Source organism: Rhinatrema bivittatum, chromosome 5 (assembly GCF_901001135.1).
Source record: "Rhinatrema bivittatum chromosome 5, aRhiBiv1.1, whole genome shotgun sequence".
NCBI classification, from domain to species: domain Eukaryota; kingdom Metazoa; phylum Chordata; class Amphibia; order Gymnophiona; family Rhinatrematidae; genus Rhinatrema; species Rhinatrema bivittatum.
In genome coordinates this window covers 334,018,299-334,041,475 of record NC_042619.1, presented here as the reverse complement: position 1 = coordinate 334,041,475, position 23,177 = coordinate 334,018,299, and the positions used below count along the sequence as shown (strand labels likewise).

The following is a 23,177-nucleotide window of genomic DNA, read 5'->3' as shown; positions in this document are numbered from 1 at the left end:
TAGTGGAAACTATTCTCAAGATCAAAATCGTAGAGCATATAGAAAGACATGGTTTAATGGAACAAAGTCAACATGGATTTACCTAAGGGAAGTCTTGCCTAACAAATCTGCTTCATTTTTTTTTGAAGGAGTTAATAAACATGTGGATAAAGGTGAACCAGTAGATGTAGTGTATTTGGATTTTCAGAAGGCGTTTGACAAAGTCCCTCATGAGAGGCTTCTAAGAAAACTAAAAAGTCATGGGATAGGAGGCGATGTCCTTTCATGGATTACAAACTGGTTAATAAACAGGAAACAGAGAGTAGGATTAAATGGTCAATTTTCTCAGTGGAAAAGGGTAAACAGTGAAGTGCCTCAGGGATCTGTACTTGGACCGGTGCTTTTCAATATATATATAAATGATCTGGAAAGGAATACGACGAGTGAGGTTATCAAATTTGCGGATGATACAAAATTATTCAGAGTAGTTAAATCACAAGCTGATTGTGATAAATTACAGTAGGACCTTGCAAGACTGGAAGATTGGGCATCCAAATGGCAGATGAAATTTTTTGTGGACAAGTGCAAGGTGTTGCATATAGGGAAAAATAACCCTTGCTGTAGTTACACGATATTAAGTTCCATATTAGGAGCTACCACCCAGGAAAAAGATCTAGGCATCATAGTGGATAATACTTTAAAATCGTCGGCTCAGTGTGCTGCAGCAGTCAAAAAAGCAAACAGAATGTTAGGAATTATTAGGAAGGGAATGGTTAATAAAACGGAAAATGTTATAATGCTTCTATATCGCTTCATGGTGAGACCGCACCTTGAATACTGTGTACAATTCTGGTCACCGCATCTCAAAAAAGATATAGTTGCGATCGAGAAGGTACAGAGAAGGGCAACCAAAATGATAAAGGGGATAGAACAGCTCCCCTATGAGGAAAGGCTGAAGAGGTTAGGGCTGTTCAGCTTGGAGAAGAGACGGCTGAGGGGGGAATATGATAGACGTCTTTAAGATCATGAGAGGTCTTGAACGAGTAGATGTGAATCGGTTATTTACACTTTCGAATAATAGAAGGACTAGGGGGCATTCCATGAAGTTAGCAAGTAGCATATTTAAGACTAATTGGAGAAAATTCTTTTTCACTCAACGCACAATAAAGCTTTGGAATTTGTTGCCAGAGGATGTGGTTAGTGCAGTTAGTGTACCTGGGTTCAAAAACGTTTGGGTAAGATCTTGGAGGAGAAGTCCATTAACTGCTTTTAATCAAGTTTACTTAGGGAATAGCCACTGCTATTAATTGCATCAGTAGTATGGGATCTTCTTAGTGTTTGGGTAATTGCCAGGTTCTTGTGGCCTGGTTTGGACTCTGTTGGAAACAGGATGCTGGGCTTGATGGACCCTTGGTCTGACCCAGCATGGCAATTTCTTATGTTCTTATATTTTTAATATTGGAGACACTTAATACATTTACTTGGGAACCTTTGATTCCAGTTGCCCTGTGATTATCATGGATTGGGTGGGGGTGGGGGTAGGGGGTTGGGGACAATGGCACGGTGGGACCAGATGCACACAAATTTGCTCTCATATACACTAACACTCTTACATGTTCATGCTCACTTTCACACACACACACATGCTCATTCTCACATGCTCACTTTCACTGCTCATTCTCTCACACATTCTCACATGCTCATTTACACCTTTACTTCTCCCATTCTCCCACATACACACACATACTCTCACATACTCACACACTCACTTCTCTCCCTCTTCCATGTTCACTCACTCTCACACCCATGCTCACTTGTGTTCACTTCTCTCCTATTCACCCACATACACTCACAATTCTCTACTTCCCGAACAAAACACACTCACTTACTCTCACGGACATGCTCATTGATTCTCTCCACTGGGGCGGATTCCCACTGATGACCGGCCCAGGGATTCGCACCCCGGCCTGCCCCGGAGATACCACGTGGTCTGCCGAGTGCGGCTCTGACACGGCCACGCTCGGCAGACCACGTGACTAGCGCGACCGGCCCACCGGGGGATGCCCAATCCCCCGATAGGCCAATCCACCCCTGCCCTCCACCCTTCAAAACCTGCCAGCAACAGCCGCCTCCAACTTGGGCTCCTGGAGCAGCAGCAGCCTCTTCCTTCAGGCTGACTGCTTTTCTCCTCCTTCTGTGCTGCATAGGCGGACGCTGCACATTTTTCACTCTTCATTTGGCCACACAGGCAGGAAATCGCAATGTCAATTGGTCAAGGTAAACGGGATGGGGAGGGCAAGTGCCTGGAAACATTGCATGGAATGGCTGTAAAGGCTACGGAGTAGCAGGTGGAGGAGGGTGGTAGTGACAAGAGGAAGTGAAGTAAGAGTTAAAAAGGAGAGAGGAAGGTAGAAATCACTGTCGAGTTTCTCCGTTTTCAACTGTTCACGACCAATGACACTCCTTTCTTCTCAGGCAGATTGCTTTTGCTGCAGCACCCAGAGTTTTCCGGTATTGAGCTGGAGACCTGATAATTCCTGTAGAATTCTGGTGTTTCCGGGCCAAATCCGGAGAATTCCCAGGTATATTAATAAATCAATAAATACATCATAAATAGATCACTAAAACAACAAAATTCAAAAATGAAATTCAACAAACATTAATACAGACAACTGCCACAAACACATCATCTCCTTTAAAAAAATAAAAGTTGTGCTTACTTAAAAAATGTATAAAATCAGCTTGGCTTCACATATAGTTTTTCAACAAGCAGACACCATGTGCTAATTAAAACATATTATAGGCTGTTTCTAAAAATAGAGCTAAGTGCTAGCTGATAATACCAAAAGCCTACTGAAAAAAGATAAGTTTTTAACAACTTTCTGAATTGTACAACAGAAGTTTCAGTTTTTCATTCCAGGTGATAGCTCATTCCAAAAACAAGGACTAGACTCATAAAATAGCCTCTATCTGGGTTCGAGAAGCCTTACTTTACGAACTGACAGGATTTCCAACAGCATTTAAGAGCTAGATCTTAAATTCCTCACAAACAATCTTAGGACAGTCAACCCAGGCTGCCATAGAGAGGGTCCCCTAGAATCTTGGAACTTGATGGCCAGGATATAGGGGAGGAGACTCCAGTAGCTGCTGTCTTGGGGATGGATCCAGATGAGGAGTCAAACACAGCCAAGGGACCAAGTTATATTTGAGGCCTGCTGCAGCCAGGAAGGTTTGGCTGATGAATGGATCAGATAGGGGCAGAAAATGGCTAGAGGGCTCCTCTGGGACACAGAGCTCATGGATGAGGCAGGAAAGGTATGCAGCCACTACCAAGGGATCCAAGACCTGGTAGACTACTCCATGACAGACATGTAGTTCATGAATTATCAAAGGACAACATTTTCAAAGGGAGAAGGCCAAGCAAGGTGTTTACTAATGAGGATGTTGGGGAGATACCAGTTCCGGAGATGGTTTTCAGGGGTTATGAGTCAGACGAACTGAACGAAATCACTGTGAATCTGGAAGATGTAGTAGGCCAGATTGACAAACTAAAGAGTAGCAAATCACCTGGACTGGATGGTATGCACCCTAGGGTACTTAAGGAACTCAGAAATGAAATTTCTGATCTATTAGTTAAAATTTGTAACCTATTATTAAAATCATCCATTCTACCTGAAGACTGGAGGGTGGCCAATGTAACCCCAATATTTAAAAAAGGCTCCAGGGGCGATCCGGGTAACTATAGACCAGTGAGCCTGACTTCAGAGCCGGGAAAAATAGTGGAAATTATTCTCAAGATCAAAATTGTAGAGCATATAGAAAGACATGATTTAATGGAACACAGTCAACATGGATTTACCCAAGGGAAGTCTTGCCTAACAAATCTGCTTCATTTTTTTGAAGGGGTTAATAAACATGTGGATAAAGGTGAACCAGTAGATGTAGTGTATTTGGATTTTTAGAAGGCATTTGTCAAAGTCCCTCATGAGAGGCTTCTACGAAAACTAAAAAGTCATGGGATAGGAGGCGATGTCCTTTCGTGGATTACAAACTGGTTAAAAGATAGGAAACAGAGAGTAGGATTAAATGGTCAATTTTGTCAGTGGAAAAGGGTAAACAGTGGAGTGCCTCAGGGATCTGTACTTGGACCAGTGCTTTTCATCTATATAAATAAAAATGTTAAATAGTTTGTACCAAATCGCTAATCTCAACAACCACTTAACCGATTGTGTTCAAATTTGGGCACAAGTTTCACCTCACATACGGCAAGGATCTTCTACACTTACATTACATATATGTCACACCGGGGGCTGGTAAAAAAGTTTTAAAATTTGGTTCCACAAAACAGCGACATCTGGTGGACATAAGCGGAAGCTCTTACACCTTGCACAAACGCTCACACCCCCCACACACGTGACCAATGTTTGCGATTCACACACCCTCAGAGCAGACACAAATCCACCCTCCTCACACCCCCCCGCACACATGCCAATTGTACTTATTTCACACACCCTCAAAAAACACACAAAAACCCACTAAATACCAGCATGCTACACCAGGAGGCCAGTCACCTGCCACATGTTTGCAATTCCCACACCCTACGAACTCACACACAAACACCCTCCTCACACCCCTCATGCACATGACTTTTCTACTTACTGCCCTCAACCTCCGAACGCACGGAAAACTGCAGAATAGTTCGGGCTGCTCCAGCGGGGGGGGGGGGGGAGGGCAACACCACTCCAGGACACATCGCATACACTACAGCTGTCAGCTGCCAGCAATCAAAATGGCGCCGACGGCTCTTTCCCTTACTAGGACACTTGGGAACGACAATAGCGGCAGTAGCCCATGTGACATAGTAAGGGCGAGGGCCCATCGACGCCATTTTCTGAACTGGCAACCGGCGCACTTTCGCCCTTACTATCTGAGCGAGACGACTGCTCCCATTGCTTCACCTCGAGGGCCCAGCGCCAATACTTCCATGCCGGAACGAACGCCCGCTCCACCAACTACCATTTTTGAAAGGTATCGTCGGGCCTGCAAGGGGGGGGGGGCGTGGGGATGTTCTTGCGTCCATGTTCGGGGGGAGAGGCCAGGGGGCAGTTCCGAGATTCTGCAACTATTGTGGGTTAGTCTATTTCGCCGGCCTGGGGGGGGGGGGAAGGAAGGGTGGGGGAGGCTTATATAAACACAACGTTTCTGTGGGGATTACTTTGGGGTGCAAAGGGGGAGGCCACACACAAACACATACACAAAATGTGCACCATCTCCGAAAGGTTACAAAACAGTCCTCACCAGGTGGGGAGTCACTGAGGTGACAGTGAGGGGAGGGAGAATGAGGAGGGAGGCAACTGTCAGGGGAGGAAGAATGAGGGGAGAGGTGAGTGTGAGGGGACAGAGTTGGAGTGGGGACAGGGGAGGGAAGAGGGGGGGGGAGTGACCAATGGGGAAGAGGATGAGTGACTGAGCTAAATGAGCAAGGGGAAGGGGCAGGGAGGGCAAAGAATCTGACTCAGCCACTGAAACGCATGGCAGGGGTCCGCTAGTCTACCTTATAAATGGGCTCTGACCGACGGCCCGCAAATGCGCAGTAGAGAGCAGCTCTACCGCGCATGCGCGGGCGAGCACATCGGTCAGAGCCAAGCGTGCCGGAAAAAAAATGGCGCTGGGGCAGCAGGAGCGGCGGCGAGAAGCAGGAGTGGGAGGAGCATTAGCGGCGCCGCCGCGCGTGCGGGAGGGACACCCCCCTACCCCCCCGGAGATCTTCCGTCTGCGGATGAGCTGAAAGGGGAGGGCATTGGGAGAGGGAGGAGAGAGTGAGGGGAGGGAGAATAGAGGGTGAGAGGGAGGGAGAATAGAGGGAGGGGGGAAGGTGAGAGGGAGGGAGAATAGAGGGGGAGGGAGAGTAGAGGGGGAGGGGGAAGGTGAGAAGGAGGGAGAATAGAGGGAGAGGGAGGGAGAATGGAGGGGGGAAGTGAGAGGGAGGGAGAATAGAGGAGGGAGGGGGAAGGTGAGAGGGAGGGAGAATAGAAGAGGGAGGGGGAAGGTGAGAGGGAGGGAGAATAGAGGAGGGAGGGGGAAGGGGAGGGGGAGGGAGAGGGAGGGAGAATAGAGGGGTAGGGAGAGGGAGGGAGAATAGAGGGGGGAGGGAAAGGGAGGGAGAATAGAGGGGGGAGGGAGAATGGAGGGGGGGGAGGGAGTGGGAAGGAAATGGACCGAAATTTTTTTTTTTTTTAAATGTAGCCCGTTGTTACGGGCTTAACGGCTAGTTATATATATAAATGATCTGGAAAGGAATATGATGAGTGAGGTTATCAAATTTGCGGAAGATACAAAATTATTCAGAGTAGTTAAATTACAAGTGGACTGTGATACATTACAGGAGGACCTTGCAAGACTGGAAGATTGGGCATCCAAATAGCAGATGAAATTTAATGTGGACAAGTGCAAGGTGTTGCATATAGGATAAAATAACCCTTGCTGTAGTTACACGATATCATAGTGGATAATACTTTAAAATCGTCGGCTCAGTGTGCTGCAGCAATCAAAAAAGCAAACTGAATGTTAGGAATTATTAGGAAGGGAATGGTTAATAGAATGGAAAATGTCATAATGTCTCTATATCGCTCCATGGTGAGACCGCACCTTGAATACTGTGTACAATTCTGGTCGCCGCATCTCAAAAAAGATATAGTTGCGATGGAGAAGGTACAGAGAAAGGCAACCAAAATGATAAAGGGGATGGAACAGCTCCCCTATGAGGAAAGGCTGAAGAGGTTAGGGCTGTTCAGCTTGGAGAAGAGATGGCTGAGGAGGGATATGATAGAGGTCTTTAAGATGGAATAGACTTAGTTTTTGGGTACTTGCCAGGTTCTTATGGCCTGGTTCTTATGGCCTGGATTGGCCACTGTTGGAAACAGGATGCTGGGCTTGATGGACCCTTTGTCTGACCCAGTATGGCATTTTCTTATGTTCTTATGTTCTTATCATGAGAGGTCTTGAACGAGTAGATGTGACTCGGTTATTACACTTTCGAATAATAGAAGGACTAGGGGGCATTCCATGAAGTTAGCAAGTAGCACATTTAAGACTAATTGGAGAAAATTCTTTTTCACTCGACACACAATAAAGCTCTGGAATTTGTTGCCAGAGGATGTGGTTAGTGCAGTTAGTGCAGCTGGATTCAAAGAAGGTTTGGATAAGTTCTTGGAGGAGAAGTCCATTAACGGCTATTAATCAAGTTTACTTAGTGAATAGCCACTGCTATTAATTGCATCGGTAGCATGGAATCTTCTTAGTTACTCATTACTTCTTAGTTACTTCTTAGTTACTGAAAATTGACCACATTTCACCTATTCTCAAAAACCTCCATTGGCTTCCGATCCACTATAGAATCATGTACAAAACCATTAACATCATTTACAAAACTATCAACCAACACACGCAACTCGACCTACAAATACACTTAAAAAATTCACCTCCGCCAGGCCTATCAGGGAACACTACAAAGAGTCACTCCAAATTCCAAAGGCCAAAACCTACCAACATAAATCCTTGAGTCTCAGAGCCTTCTCATCAGCAGGTCCAGCTCTCTGGAACTCGATCCCACCTGATTTGAGACAAGAGCCATGCTCTTTAACATTTAGGAAAAGACTAAAAACTTGGCTTTTCAAAAAAGCATTTCCAAGCCTTGAATAAAACCTCCTCTCACTAGCACTAACTCGTATGCAATAATTTATTTATTTATTTATTTAATAACTTTTATATACCGGCATTAGATAGGCACATCATGCCGGTTTACATATTAACAAAAGCGAGGAAACTACATTATAACAGGGAGTGGGAGGGGATATAACAAACTGAGAAAGGCAAGAAATACAGAGTTGTGAACTAGTTAAATAAGTCAAAAATCAACAACAAGTGCAATAAAAGCAACAACGGCAACTGGTAAAAACTTAACTCTAACCGAAGAGGCATAATCTTTATAAAGTGCGATGAGTAGATCGGGATACAATGGCGGAATTGGGTTCACAGGGGAGGAAGGATTAGTCAGGGTAGGCTTGATGGAATAGCCAGGTCTTCAATTTAGATCTAAACTTGATTGGGCAGGGTTCTAATCGGAGTGTCATGGGCATGGAGTTCCAGCGTGTGGGGCCTGCTATAGAAAGGGCTCTTTCCCTAGTGGAGGAGAGGTGTGCAATTTTTAGCGAGGGAACTTGCAGAGTTCCTTTGTGAACTGTCCTGGTGGGGCGGGTCTGAGTGACAGGGCTAAATGGTATGTCCAGCCAAAGGGAATTGTGAGAGAAAATGGATTTGTGTATGATGGTGAGTGTTTTGTGGAGTATTCGGAATGGGATAGGTAGCCAATGAAGGCTTTTCAGGATCGGGGTGATGTGATCTGTTTTACGGGTGTTAGTGATGATTCTGGCGGTGGCGTTTTGCAACATTTGGAGTGGTTTGATTGTAGCGTGTGGGAGGCCAAGGAGTAGAGAATTACAGTAATCAAGTTTAGAGAGAAGGGAAGTTTGGATGACAGTGTGAAAGTCTTGAGAGTGTAGCAGTGGCTTAAGTTTTTTTAGAACATTTAGTTTATAGAAACCGTCCTTGAGGATGGAGCTTACATATTTTTTCATGTTTAGTTGCTCATCCAGGAGGACTCCGAGATCTCTTACAAAGGGTTGGTTTATAAAGGGTTTACAAGTAGGGTTATGAAGTGAATGAGGTTTAGAGTGGGGCGAGATGAGTAATAGCTCCATTTTGTTGGTATTGAGAGCGAGGTGGAGGTTCGTTAGAAGAGAGTTAATTGGAGTGAGACAGGTTTCCCAGTGCTTCAATGCATCGGATAAAGAGTTGTGGATAGGGATAATGATTTGGATATCGTCAGCATATAGATAGAAGTTAAGTTTGAGTTCAGTTAAGAGGAGGCATAGAGGGGTAAGGTAAATATTAAAGAGGGTGGAGGAGAGGGAAGAGCCTTGTGGGACACCCCGTTGTAAGGGGAGGGAGGTAGAGATAGCATTGCCTATTTTGACTGAGAAAGTTCTGTTTGATAGGAAAGATTTGAGCCATGCTAAGGCCAGGCCCGAGATACCGATGCTTTCTAGGCGGGCGAGTAGATGATTGTGGCATATAGTATCAAAGGCGGCAGATATATCCAGGAGGGCAAGAAGGTAGCTAGCGCCCTTGTCCATTCCTATAAGAAGGTGGTCGGTAAGTGTAAGCAGGAGGGTTTCAGTATTAAGATGTTTACGGAAGCCAAATTGTGCGGCATGGAGAATATTATGGTTTTCTAAGTAGTCCGTGAGTTGTGAGTTAACTACTCTTTCCATTATCTTAGCAATGAAAGGAAGGTTGGATATCGGACGGAAGTTCGCAGGGTCTTTGGGGTCAAGAGAGGGCTTCTTTAGGAGGGGTTTGACCACTGCTTGTTTAAGTGAGTCTGGGACAGAGCCATAAGATAGTGAGCAGTTGACGATGCCAGCTATTGCTCTGGAAATAGTGTTTGGGATTGCAAGGAGCGCTTTGGGGGGAATGGTGTCACTTGGGTGTGAGGCAGGTTTGAGTTTTTTGAGAATAGATTCTATTTCTTTGGCAGAAGTGAGGTCAAAAGCAGATAGGACAGTGGTGGAGGGAGTAGGACTCGGAGAGGTAAGGTGGGTTGAGTCAGGGAATCTGGAGCTGAGTTTCGAGATTTGGAATGTAAACACGAATCAACCAACCTCAAACCCTCTCTCACTAATTCCTGCTGAATATTTATCATACTATTACCATTCACAACTGTGTCATATTTATTCATTTGATTACCTATGTACCGTTTCATAGTCTTATTTTTTCACTTGCTATTCTAATGTATCAATAGGCTGAAATGTAAATATTGTGCTGTTCAATTTCTCCCCTTCCATCCCAAGTTTATTTTCCTTGTTTTTTGTAACTTTCCCTCTCCCTTTTTCTGATTCACTGTATTTAAAGTTCAAGGTTCTTATTGAAAATATTGTTTTTTACGTTACGTTATGCTTTACACTCCTTGTTATTTGTAAACCGGGTTGATGTGATGCCTATCATGAAACTCGGTATAACAAAAACAATAAATAATAATAATAATAGTGTTTGGGTAATTGCCAGGTTCTTGTGGCCTGGTTAGGCCTTTGTTGGAAACAGGATGCTGGGCTCGATGGACCCTTGGTCTGACCCAGCATGGCAATTTCTTATGTTCTTTTGTTCTTATGATTCAGGAGACGTGTTGGGACATGAATTTGACTCACCTCTACCACTGAGTGATCTTGGGCAAGTTACTGTCTCCATATGCCTTTGAGGCCCAATTAAAACCAGACAACTGTCTTAATCCAGCTTTTCTTATTAGTAAAATAAGGAGCTGATATAGTGAAGTGTATAAGAAATTGTGGCATGGATGCCACTAAATGTGCACTAGTCCTGTACTTTTATGGGGCTACATGTTTACATAGATTTATTCTGTACTGTGTTTGAAAGTTTAGAAGTGCAAAAGTGCAAGGTTGTCAGCTGGGAAGGTCATGCTCTGGGCAAGCCTGTGCAAAGGATTTTGGTGTGAAGACACTCTGGGGTAGCCCCCTGAGAGACAGTATACCCCACCCAGGGTGAGTACTTCCAACACTTCCCATGACTGGGAAGGTGGTCCTTGGCACAGGGGTTACAGTATGCACCATACAGTAAATAGCCTGTGCTATATACTAAGTATTTTGTAAATATGTGCACTAAGTATTTATGGCCACAATAACACCATCTGTTAAATGAAGAGTTCTTCCTGGATTCTCTCCATAGGAGTGGTGAATAGTAGATGCAGGATCTGGGAGGTGGTGACCCCAGTGACATATTTCAGACAGGTTTTTTTGATGTTAGTAATAAATGATTACCCTTCCTTCTACCCATATACATTCGAGTATCTTACATTATTCATCTCAACATACAGGTAAGCCCAACACACTGGTGGGTGTGCACTCCTCTATGTCCCCCGACCCCCTTTCTTTGTGTTTCACCCTTGCTTACCCACTTTGTACTCCTCTCACCCCTAAGACATACCTCTGCCTGTAGAATGGAGTAAGGTATCTTGTCTACTCCGCTGTCTCGGTAGCTTTCTAATCCATATATTGAGAGCTGGGTTAGAAATGACAAGTCTCCTAGATCCAGTGTAAGGCTGTCAATGTTTTTCTGGAAGTCAGCTGTATACTAAGAGACAGAAGAGATGGAACATCTGTCAAAGAATGAAGAGCGATGAGCTGCTGTGAAGTAAGAAGCACATTCTCACCATCCGTTCTCCTACTACCATGGGGGATCTCCCTCTTCTAACACCCTGCCCAGCTTTATAACAAACAGCCACTGCGCTCCATCTTCTCTCCCACCACCCCTCTAGCCTTCTGTCCACCCTTCCCCCATCTCCTTTTCCACAGCCTCTGCTACCCCCTGCAACCACCTTGCCCCATTCCCTCTACCATTGCTCCCACCACCCTCTGTCCTGTCGCCTTACTACTTCCACCCATGTTCCACTTTCCATCTCCATTGTTTCTTGCCTTCTCCCTTTCTGCCATCCTGGGTCTCTCCATCTCTTTTATCAATGACAACATGTCCCTTTCCTGTGAAATATTCCCTTTGGTCTATTTTGCTCCATCTTCTATTGACGCTGCTTCTATTACCTCCCCTCCTGCCTCTTCTACCTTTTATTGCAGTATACCCATTCCCACTTTCTAACTGCTTTATTTTCTTCTGCTCCAGAATTGCTCTCAACAACATCTTATCTCCTTTCTACCGCCCCCCCCCCCCCCCCCCCCAGTCTCCTCTCCCACCAGGGACCAAGGAGCATGGAGGCCAGAGAAAATGACGGTTTCAAAGTGTCATTAAATGTTTTTACATGTTACACACATTAGTCTATAGACACATGAGTTCTGCTGGTGACAGTGGTGCAGAAGAAACTATTTCTACCTCTATTATTTATCATTTTTAAAGTGCTTCTAGATGTATGCAATGCTGTACAGATGCACCTAAAAGACAGCAAAATGAAACAATGAGTTTTTCTTTCATCACAGCACAGAGCCTACAGACTGTGGGAGAGGGCTGGGCTCCATGCACAAGCCAGGTTTTGGGTGACAGCTCAGTTTTCTGCAACCATAAAGTAATTCCTTACCATGCCCTTGGATTAAATCTGTGGCTGCCTTTCACTGATGTTAGAATATAATACAGGCATAATATTCAAAAAACTGTGTCATATACCTCAAATGAAACAAACATATTTGGGGTCCATGCACACTCAGTCAGGGGAAAAAAGGATGGAGTGGATATCAAGAATGCTATCAGGACATGATCAGTGGCCTCACCCAGCCATTCCTTGCATTTTCCAATTAGGCATGAACATAGAGCTGAGAGCTGTTACAATTCCCAGTCCCAAGAGGCCAGTCCCTACCACTCGGCGCCAGGTCCAGGCCGCGGCCCTTCTCGCTCCGGCTGCGCTTGCCAGATGCCGTCGCAGTCCTGCTGCTTCCCGGCTCGGTTCCGGACTGCTCCTCACCTCCTCTGCAGCAGAGGGGTGCCACCACCTCAACCTCCACGTGGGCCGCCTCCCAGCCGTGGTGAGGGAGCGACACCATGCCACCTTGCCTGGCTCCTGCCCCTAGGCGCGCGTGTGCGTCGCCGGTCAAGATTTAAAGGGGCCGCGGCAGGAAAGCTACCCGCGGCCCCTAGTAATGACATTGCCTGTCCTGGGTATATAAGGCAAGCTCTGACAGTCAGAGCTTGCCTTGGCAATGGGTCTCCTCGCTCTTGCTTGCTCGAGTTCCTGAGTTGCTGTTCCAGTTCTCCTGTTCCTGTTGCTGCTGCCTGTTTCTGACCTCTGGACTGGATCTGACCATGCTTACCGCTGCCTGCCTCTGACCTTCTGGACCACCATGCTTACCACTGTCTGCTTCAGACCTCTGAACTGGACGCGACCATGCCTCATGCCTCTGTTCTCCTGGACCAGGCCCGGCCATGCTCGCCGCCTCTCACCTGGCCCATTGGACTGGATTGGTGCTGCCCTTGGCTTCAGGCCTCCAACCTCTCTCTCCTGGTTGCCACTATGCTCCCTCGTGTACTCCCTGGGATCATCCATGCAGAGGTCCATCTAAGACCAGCCAGCCCCGGTACCCAAGGGCTCAATCTGCGGGGAACACGGGCTGGTAGTGGTGAAGCGACAGTTTGCCTCTGCTTCCCATCCGGCCTCACCACCCAATGGTGGGGACCTGTGGGGGTTTCCCCCACAGGTGGTTCTAACATCATCTTGGGCCAAGGGTCCACGAACTTAACAGGTTGCCAAGGCCATGGACCCAGCTGAGGCATCCACCTTACAGGCCATCCCAGGCCTAGCACTCAAGATCCAGCAACAACAGAGGTACCTTGAGGCTCTGGCATCTTCCATTGAGTGGCTCAACGCTCGTCTCAACGCCGGTTATATTCCTGCTGCGCCACCCTTGGCTTTCAGCCTCCCAGCGCAGCCATCTTCTCTGAGATCCCATCTTTTGCTCCAAGCTCCGACTCGCTTCAACGGCGACCCTGCACAGTGCAGAAGTTTCATTAACCAATGCTACATGCCAGTTTCCCAGATGCCATGACAAAGACTACCTTCATCCTCTCATGACTCGGGGGCAGGGCCCTATCTTGGGCCTCACTGCTCTGGGAGCGCTCTGACGCCCTCCTCCAGGATCTACCTCGTTTCATTGTGAATTCCAGAAAACCTTTGATGATCCGGGTAGGACCGTGAATGCCAGCCTTCTGCATCTTGGCCAGGGCTGACGGCCTCTCTGCGACTATGTGATAGACTTCCATACGTTGGCCTCCGAGCTGGCTTGACAGGAGGACTGCCTTCACCCCATTTTCCTGGATGGGCTATTCGCCTAACTAAAAGATGAACTCGTCGCCCACGAGTTGCCCAACTCCCTGGAGGGGCTGATTGACCATTGGGCTGATCATTGAGCCCAAGAATGCAACCGAGAGCTGCGGCCAACCCGGCAGCCTCCTTCTGAAGCATCCCCGCCTGGCTCCACCAGAGAAGGGTCCCCATCGGGAGCTTCTAGACCCCGGACTTCAGAAGAGCCCATGAAACTGGCAGAGGCAAATTATCCCCCCGAGGAGCGCTTTCACAGGAGACAGTCGGGGCTCTGTCTATATTGCAGAGCTGAGGGGCATCATCTGACCAAAAGCCCAGTCCATCCGAGAAAGTCCCCGGCCTAGGGCCAGCCCTGACTCTAGGCGCAGCTAATCTGGCCCTTCAGCTGTCATTTTCGGCCAAGCTCTCTTGTGGTATCCGCTCCTCTCCCACACTAGCCCTGGTCGACTCTGGAGCTGGTGGGAACTTCCTGTGGGAGAACCTGGCACATCACCTGCAAATCCCCATCAAGATGCTCAAGGTACCCCTGTCCATTGCCTACATACAAGGGGATCCTCTGCCAGGGAGGATAACCCGGGTCACTATACCTGTCCAACTGCAGATTGGCACCCTCCACCACAAGGAGATTGAGTTCTATATTCTGGAAAAGTCCATCCACTCGGTGGTCCTGGGCCTGCTGTGGCTTCAACGCCAAAATTCAACTGGGCTACCTTGCAGCTTTCGGAGTGGTGGCCTCGCTGCCGGGAATACTGTCTGCAGCCTGTCGCACCAGTGGAAGGCTCCCGGTCTCTCTCCCTTGCACTGCAACCCCTGAGATACCTGCACCTTACTTCGACTATGCCGACATTTTCTCCAAACAGAAGGCCGACATCCTACCACCTCTGTGGAAATTCAATTGTGCCATCGAACTCCTGCCTGGGATCTTGCCCCCTCGAGGTTGGGTCTATCCACTTTCCATTCCTGAGACTCAGGCAATGGCCGATTACATCAAGGAGAACCTGACGAAAGGCTTCATTAGGCCCTCCTCATCACCCGCAGGGACGGGGTTTTTCTTCGTAACTAAGAAAGACGAGTCCCTGCACCCCTGTGTTGATTACAGGGGTCTTAACACCATTACCCGCAAAGATAAATATCCGCTACCCCTAATCAACGAGCTCTTCGATCGTCTGCAAGGGGCCACCATCTTTTCCAAACTCGACTTATGGGGTGCCTACAACCTGGTCCAGATCTGGCCCGCGGATGTCTGGAAGACCACCTTCAATACTAGAGATGGGCATTACGAGTATCTTGTAATGCCCTTCAGCCTTTGCAGTGCCCTGGCAATCTTCCAATGAATGATGAATGAAATATTCTGGGACCTGCTCTACTCCAAAGTACTAGTCTTTCTCACAGGACAAGCAGGATGGTAGTCCTCACAAATGGGTGACATCGAGGATGGAGCCCTGTACGGAAAACTTTTCTGTCAAAGTTTCAACAAGCTTTGACTGACACTGGCACACTGGGTGCACTGAGCATGCCCAGCCTGCAATTATCCCTGTGAGCCACAGGTGTCTCCCTCAGTCTTCTTTTTTCCGCTCTACAGTCAGCATAGCGGTTGGAGCTCTGTGAGGATTTTTTAACTAATTACCTCATGGAAACACTTAACTTTTCACTTCAAAAAACACTTTTCCCTGCACAGGTCTCCCTCCGCGTACGTTTTTACGACGCTCGGTGAGTACTAATTCTTATTTTTCGGTCGGTTCCTGTCACTATCTTAAGGCTGTTAACTGACTGAAGCCTTCCCTTCCCCCATTTTTCAGTTAGCTTTAAACAGCTTGCGAGTATCTCTGTGACACTCTGCTTGCTTATGCTAGTGGGGTAGGGATTTTTTCCTTAACTTTAGGACCTCTGTAGCTTCAAGTCCTTCGTTCCCTGGTACCCTCACGCAGTCGATACCCTATCGCTACACCGGGACCCTCCTAAACCGCCCTGGGCTTTTATATGTCATCAGCGCCCCTCCCCCCACGGTGCCCTGATGCCTTTATCCATGTTTTTTGCTTTTCAGTGCTACCAGGCTTTTTCCTCCTACGCACTGTTTTTTTCCTTGGGCTTCCTCGGTGCCGTCCCTACCCGGATGCATGCCATTGACGCACACGCTGTTAGTCACTGCCATGCATACTCGGGTCGCCGCCACCGCTGCCCGAGACACTTTTTAACGATCCCAGGGTCACTTCATCGATGCCACCCCCCCTTTTGGGGATGCCATCGATGCCCCATCCTCCCCACCGATGTCCAGCCCTTTTCCATCGGTGGGCATCGGTGCCACATCGATTCGTCGGTGGGCATCGATGCCGGATGGTCCCCATCGGTGGACATCGGTGCCGGATGGTCCCCATCGATGGACATCGGTGCCGGATGGCTTGTCCGTCGATGGCATTGGTGCCGGATGGCCGTCCGTCGATGGCATCGGTGCCAGGTCCTTTTGCATCGATGGACACCGATGCCCAGGTGTTTCATCCATGGGCATCTATGTTAGAATGCATCCATCGAGGGCAGTCGATGCCAGGCTGCTCCCATCGGTGAAATTCGATGCCCAGGTGGGTCCCATCGGTGGGTATCCATGCTGGCTCGATTCCGTGGATGGGCGTTGATGCCAATGCCAGCCTTATGGCTGGCATCGATGCCCATGCCGATTCCAGGACTGGCGTTGATGCCGGGATGGAATTCATCGACTGGGAGATCCATGCCATCGATTCCATACGTGTCCATATCGATGCCACCGACACATGTGTCTGGGGCACCGATGCCATGTACACTTGGAAATCTGAGTCTGTCCAAATCAATACCGTCAACGTCTGTGGCCCTATAGTTGATGCCCGTGGCCATGCCACAAACGGCATAAATGCCCGCCTCCATGCATCGATGCCCTCGACACCTCCGTTTTCCTTCGGTGTCCTTGACGCCCTATTGATTCGACTTCGACTCAGTCGATGCCGGTATCTTTTTCAATAACGGCAATGTTTTTCGATTATTCGATTCCACATCGTTTCAAAGATACCTATGCCACTGCTGTCAGTGCCCGTCACTGTCATCATTCTCCTGGCCAGTCATCGACAATTTTTCATACCCATTTTGATGATATCCTCGAAGCCCCTTAGGTTGCCTTCAATATCGTCAATACCGACATAGCACCGCCACATAATACCCTCGCCTCCTCACATTGCTCCACGCTTTGGGTTCTTTTTTAAGCCCCGTATTAGCTTAAGACACTCCATTGTGTCAGGAGCAGAGCAGGCGTGCTGACAGTTCGTCATCGATCGCCTTCCAGGACGACGAGGGCTTCCATCTCGGCGCTGGGGAAAGACCGGGCCGAGCACCGTGGCACCCATCATCGCCGACATCGTGATCGTCCGCCGCTGACGCCATCCAGCACATCGGTGCCATCCTTCTCCAGGCTGGACAACGCTCGGGCAGAGCGACATCACCACTGCCATCAGCACTGTTCCTACAGTTTTGGCAGTCCTTGGTGATCCAGAACTTCCGGATCCAGGTCCGACAGCTTCTGCATTGGCGTCACGACACATCGAGCCGCTGGGACGAGGGAAGGGAACATGAATTCCGTTAGGGCTCCTCTGTTCCTGGCGTGCCCCACCGTCAAGTGGTGTGGGACTATGGCCATCTGTTACACTTAGCAGTCTAAACGCCACTCACGCCTGGCCTGTCTCCTCTGTACCTGTGCCACCATACCGGGTTTCAGAGCGAGATGGACGTTTACATCCCCGGCCTTACCCTCGAGGACTCTGGAGACCGTCGGAGTCAACAATCTTCACCGGCTCGTCTTGTGGCGATCCACGTCGGATGGTAAGTACCCGCTTCGGCGGCATTCCCATAGAGTTGTGTTCTCCCATTCGGACCGTGGTTCGAAAAGTTCTGGGTCATGTGCCTTTTAGAACTGTATTAGTGTCACATATCGCTATGTTAGCTATGTTAGCCACAATATCAGGAGAACCCCTCTATCTTCTTGGGATTGCAGCAGGGCTTCTTCTCTTGTCAGTAACAAGTCCCTGTGCCGACCAATGCTCTGACTCTTGGTTCCCTCCCAACCAAGGTCCAGCTGCATTGGCTGATCTGCTAAACATGAGATTCAGCAACCATTGCCCCATGTACAAGTCCACCTTGAGGCCTGGCCACAGGTCTCAGTGTCTCCTTGTACAGCATACAGAAATGCGGGTACCACTTACCGCTCACACACCTGCAGGAGCCTACATGATATCCTCCATTGGGACACCTCCTGGTCTCCCATCTGGTCAGATATCAGAGCGGCCACCCCACCTTGTACCAAAGTCCCGGTACACTCCCCCAGGCGCTACGAAGTGCAGAGGGGAGAAGGGAGGGGGGTTGGGGAGTTTTAATTGCACTATTCTTTCTTTTAACAGAAAATAGTTACTCTCCGCACATCCTGGACCTAAGAAAATCCAACTTTCTTTAGACGTCACAGGTACAATGGTATCTTTGGTTACCATCACTCCATACTGCAGTAAGTACATTATTTTAATGTTTCTATGTGCTTTATGGTGAGTCAACATTACAACCCCAAGCTCTGCCGCTGGCACCAGCTTCGGTAAGTGAACTGTCTCTTGCATCACTGTTGGTGAATGCTGTTTTCTCTGCGGAGTGTAACATCATTCACTTTCCTTGCATAGACTACTGCTAACCACTTTCAGTACATGCAAGGAGCTCTCACTTTTTTCAGGACTCACTATACATTTACTAACTGGGATTACTGTCACTGCCATAAATCCCTTCTGTAACACTTCTGGACACCACAGTCTTAAGACCCTCTTGTCCAGCATGCGCACAGACATTCTGATACATTGTTATATGTCCCTGCGCATATTTTTCATAACCTCAGCCTTTCAACTTTTCATGGTTGGGCTATGGGGTTTCTTCCCACTATGCATTTTTCTCATAATTCAAAACTGCTATGGGTTATATTCAGTGACATTCTATACTCAATGGACCTAAGTGGTTTCATTGCTTTCGTCCCTGATTCTTATCCCAGTTCGAACTAGGACCTAGTCTCCTTCGACTCATGCTCGCAATTCCTTAGGGTTATAAAGTTTCTCCTGAAAGCTGTCAACCCATTATGCATCTATTGCACTCCAGCATAGTTTCTCATAAACTTCCTGGACGTTGCACCCATGAGTTATGCCCTTATGCCTTCCAATACTGCTTTTGCAACAATTCTTTGTGCATACAGACAGACAGCATAGGGACAATGTGCTTTCCAACTCATAAGCACGCATTACCTCTTAGCTGCTCTGCTAGACAGCTGCGCAGCTCTACCCTTGGCCCTTGTTCACTTCATGCGTCCTTGGGCCACATATCTAAGAGATTTAATGAACGCTCTATCAGACCTTCTCCACGTAGGTTCTATCCTCTCGAATGGTCTCAATTACATGTGTACAGGGCAAATCTTTTAACGCTGAGTTTAACTAAACTTTCCTCGGCGTCTGCATCATTCCATACGATGCACAGGTTCTGCTCCCTGCACATGTTTCCTATGCGTTCCCTTAGATGCCTTTTCTTCCATCAAAGGCCTCTTCAATATATCTCTTCTGCTGCCTCTCGTAGCCAGCATTCTTCTAATGTTGAACTGGGATGGGGTTCAGTATTCTTTTCCCCACTCCCTGACTGAGATCAGTATGCTTTCCCATACTTCTCAATCCATCATATCAGTAACCTTTTATTCTCTCACCAGTCAGTCCCAAATCATAGACTTACTGATGTTCTTAGGTTCTGGTAGCGTCACAAAACCTTCTAAACATAAATCTTGCCGTTTAATATGGCAGGCTTTACCTCCTGACGCTAAAAAAAAAAAAAAAAAAGAGGTATTACCCCTTTTACTTTTCCACCATTTTTTCTTACTCCCTCGGATTCTGTTCTCCAGACATCCTCCACATAGATACACCTTTCTCTTAGGAGGTGTATCGTTTTGGGAGTTGGGTTCCCGTTTTCGGTAATCCTCTCTGAGTCGGCTTACCATGGATTATCCACTGATCAAGCCGCCTCTATTTCTCTAATCACAGAATGAACATATATATTCTCCTTATAAGTCTCATACATTCTACGTTTGAGCCTTTCCATTCCTCTCTTCCACAGTTTGGCAAGGGAACTTCTTTCCCTCTTAATGTCATTCCTGCCAGCAGGGTCCGTGAGTTATGCACTCTTTCCATACTCACCTGACTCCGTTCCTCTGCCACTGAGTAGTTCTACGCATTCAACTTTCTATCCTTTTCAGGTAGATGTTGTATCTCCTTTCCTCAGGAAATACTCTATTAATTTTTCCTAACCTCTCTCTCTCGCCCTAGGGAGAGACTGGGTTTTCCACATTCCTGGACAGTAATGCTGCGCTTACATTCTATCTACATTGCACTGCATTCCATGTGAATTCCACTTGACTCTTTCCTTCATGCAAGGGTCAAGCTGCTACTTCCAGTGGCCACACAGACCTAATCCTTCTGATTAAGTGGTCTATATTTCCTTTCCTACCAACAAGCAGACATTTCACTACAACACTGTGGGTATCCACATACTGTTGTGTCCGTCTTAGCCTTAACAGCTTCCCTTTGGTTACTGCTGCTTGTACTTTTTTATCAGGTTGCAGCCTGGAGTCCTCTCCATACCTTCGCAGCCTATTATTGCTTACATTTGACTAGCCGGCATGCTCCATGTTTGGCCAGTCCGCCTACTCTTACTTTTTTCAATTCACTACCCAACATCCTTCCACGAACCCATTATGGTGTTGCGGATGCCCTCCGTTCCCATTTCCACCTCAGTCGTTACGCCTTTGCGCATCTGCGGTGTATCTGGTGCATTCCCGGGCATCCTCAGCTCGGTACTCACCCATTTGTGAGGACTACCATCCTGCTTGTCCTGTGAGAAAGCAAATGTTGCTTACCTGATGTAACAGGTGTTCTCACAGGACAGCAGGATGTTAGTCCTCACGAAACCCGCCCGCCACCCCGCGGAGTTGGGTCTGTATACTTTTATTTTAGTTTCGCTTGCGCTTTTTAGCTATAAGATGAGACTGAGGGAGACACCTGTGGCTCACAGGGATAATTGCAGGCTGGGCATGCTCAGTGCACCCAGTGTGCCAGTGTCAGTCAAAGCTTGTTGAAACTTTGACAGAAAAGTTTTCCGTACAGGGCTCCATCCTCGATGTCACCCATTCGTGAGGACTAACATCCTGCTGTCCTGTGAGAACACCTGTTACATCAGGTAAGCAACATTTGCTATCTGAATGACATCAAAATTTACTTCCGGGACCTGCAGATGCACCACCAGGATGTACGCCATGTTCTTCAGCGTCTCTGGGATCATCACTTGTACGCCAAAGTGGACAAATGTGTATTTGAAAAGCCGAGCCTCCGTTTCCTTGGCTATATTGTGTCCAGGAACGGCTTTGTGATGGACCCCGACAAGCTTCAGTTCATCCAAAATTGGTCTTAGCCTTCCGGCCAGCGCGTGCTCCTACGCTTCCTGGGGTTCGCTAACTACTACCGCCAGTTCATTGCCAACTGTCATCGCAGCGCCCCTCACAGCCCTCACCAAGAAGGGTGCGGACCCAAAGAACTGGACATCAAAGGCCATCTCGGCTTTTCAGACCCTCAAGGAGGCTTTCCTTAAGAGACAGTGCCTGCAACACCTGGACCCCAGCCAAAAGTTCTTCATTGAGGTAGATGCCTCCTTGGTGGGAGTTGGACCCATCCTCAGCCACTGCGCTCCCAAGGGCAAGCTCCACCCATGTTCGTTTTATTCCCACAAGTTCTCGTCCACCGAAAGCAACCTCGGAGTCGGCGATCATGAGTTGCTTGCCATCAAGCTGGCCCTGGAAGAATGGCGTCCCTGGCTCAAGGAAGCGTAACACCGATTCATTGTCTACACCAACCACAAGAACCTTGAGCACTTGAAACAGGCCCAGCATCTCAACACCAGGCAAGCCCACGGTCGCTCTTCTTTTCTTGCTTCGACTTTGAACTCAGATACTGCCCAGAGAAAAGAACCTACAAGCAGACGTGCTGTCATGTTCATTCGAACCAGAAGACGCACCCGACACTCCTCAGCACACATCGATTCTGCTCGCATCCACCTGCTCACATCCACTCCGATTCCCATAGGGAAGATGGTAGTCCCCAGCTGACTCCGCAAAAAGGTTCTCCAATGGGCCCACGATTCCCAACTCGCCGGGCACCCCGGGCGGGCCCGCACCTTAAGTCTGCTTCAGCGATATTATTGGTTGCCCAACATGATCCAGGATGCCTGTGCCTATGTGGACTCCTGCACCACATGCGCCCAACAGAAGGTGCCCGTGGGCCGGCCAAAAGCTCCATGGGTTCATGTTTCCATGGACTTCATTGTGGATCTCCCTAAGTCTGATGGCCATACCATGATCTGGGTATTCATGGACCGCTTCTCAAAAATGGCCCATTTCGTCCCTCTGCCTACTCTACCATCTCCTCCCGAACTGGCTCATCTCTTCTTCGTCCACGTCTTCTGGCTACATGGTCTGCCCAAATACATCACCTCCGACCGCGGGCCCCAGTTCATAGCCCGGTATTGGTGAGCCCTCTGCCAAAAGTTTGGGGTTGTTATGTCTCACCACTGCTTACCAAGCAAATGGGCAGGCAGAGCACACCAATCACTCCCTGAAAACCTTCTTGGGGGCCTACTCCAATGAGCGACAGGACAATTGGGCGCAACTGCTATCCTGGGCGGAATTTTCACATAATTCCCACATCTGCGAATCCACCAGAGCCTCTCTGTTCTTCGTTGTCTATGGCCATCAGCCACAACCTCCACTGCCCATATGACAATTCGTTTCCTCTCCTGCGGCTCAAGCCACCACCCAAGCTCTACATGCAATGTAGGTTCGTATGACCAAGATGCTCCAGGAGGCCGCCAACCGTGCCAAAAGGACCACAGACGCTCACTGCAGACCAACGCCTGGCTTCCACCCGAGAGATAAAGTGTTGCTGAGCACATGTCACATACGCATGAAATTGCCTTTGCAACGCTTGGCCACGAAGTACATTGCACCGTTCTCGGTCACCAGATGCGTGGGACCAGTCACTACCAGCTCTGTCTTCCGCACTCCTTCCGCATTCACAACACATTCCACGTTTCCTTACTGATCCTTTTCTGGCCATCTCGCAAGCCTCCTGAACCTCCTGCACTGTCTTCAGAACCGGATGCTACCTATCAGGTGCGAGAAGTCCTCGATGTCTGGAAGAGGGGATGAAGGTGGGAGTACTTTCTCTCCTGGTAG

General features: G+C 48.1%; 1 protein-coding gene across 1 annotated transcript in view; it reads right to left on the bottom strand.

Moving 5' to 3' along the window:
* The window catches only part of PROM2 (prominin 2), a 281,934-nt gene that overhangs the window by 205,871 nt on the left and 52,886 nt on the right, over positions 1 to 23,177 (bottom strand). Inside the window, exon 5 of the mRNA XM_029604437.1 lies at positions 11,038 to 11,184. Coding sequence (XP_029460297.1) covers positions 11,038 to 11,184 — 147 coding nt within the window. The remainder of the gene's footprint in view (positions 1 to 11,037; positions 11,185 to 23,177) is intronic.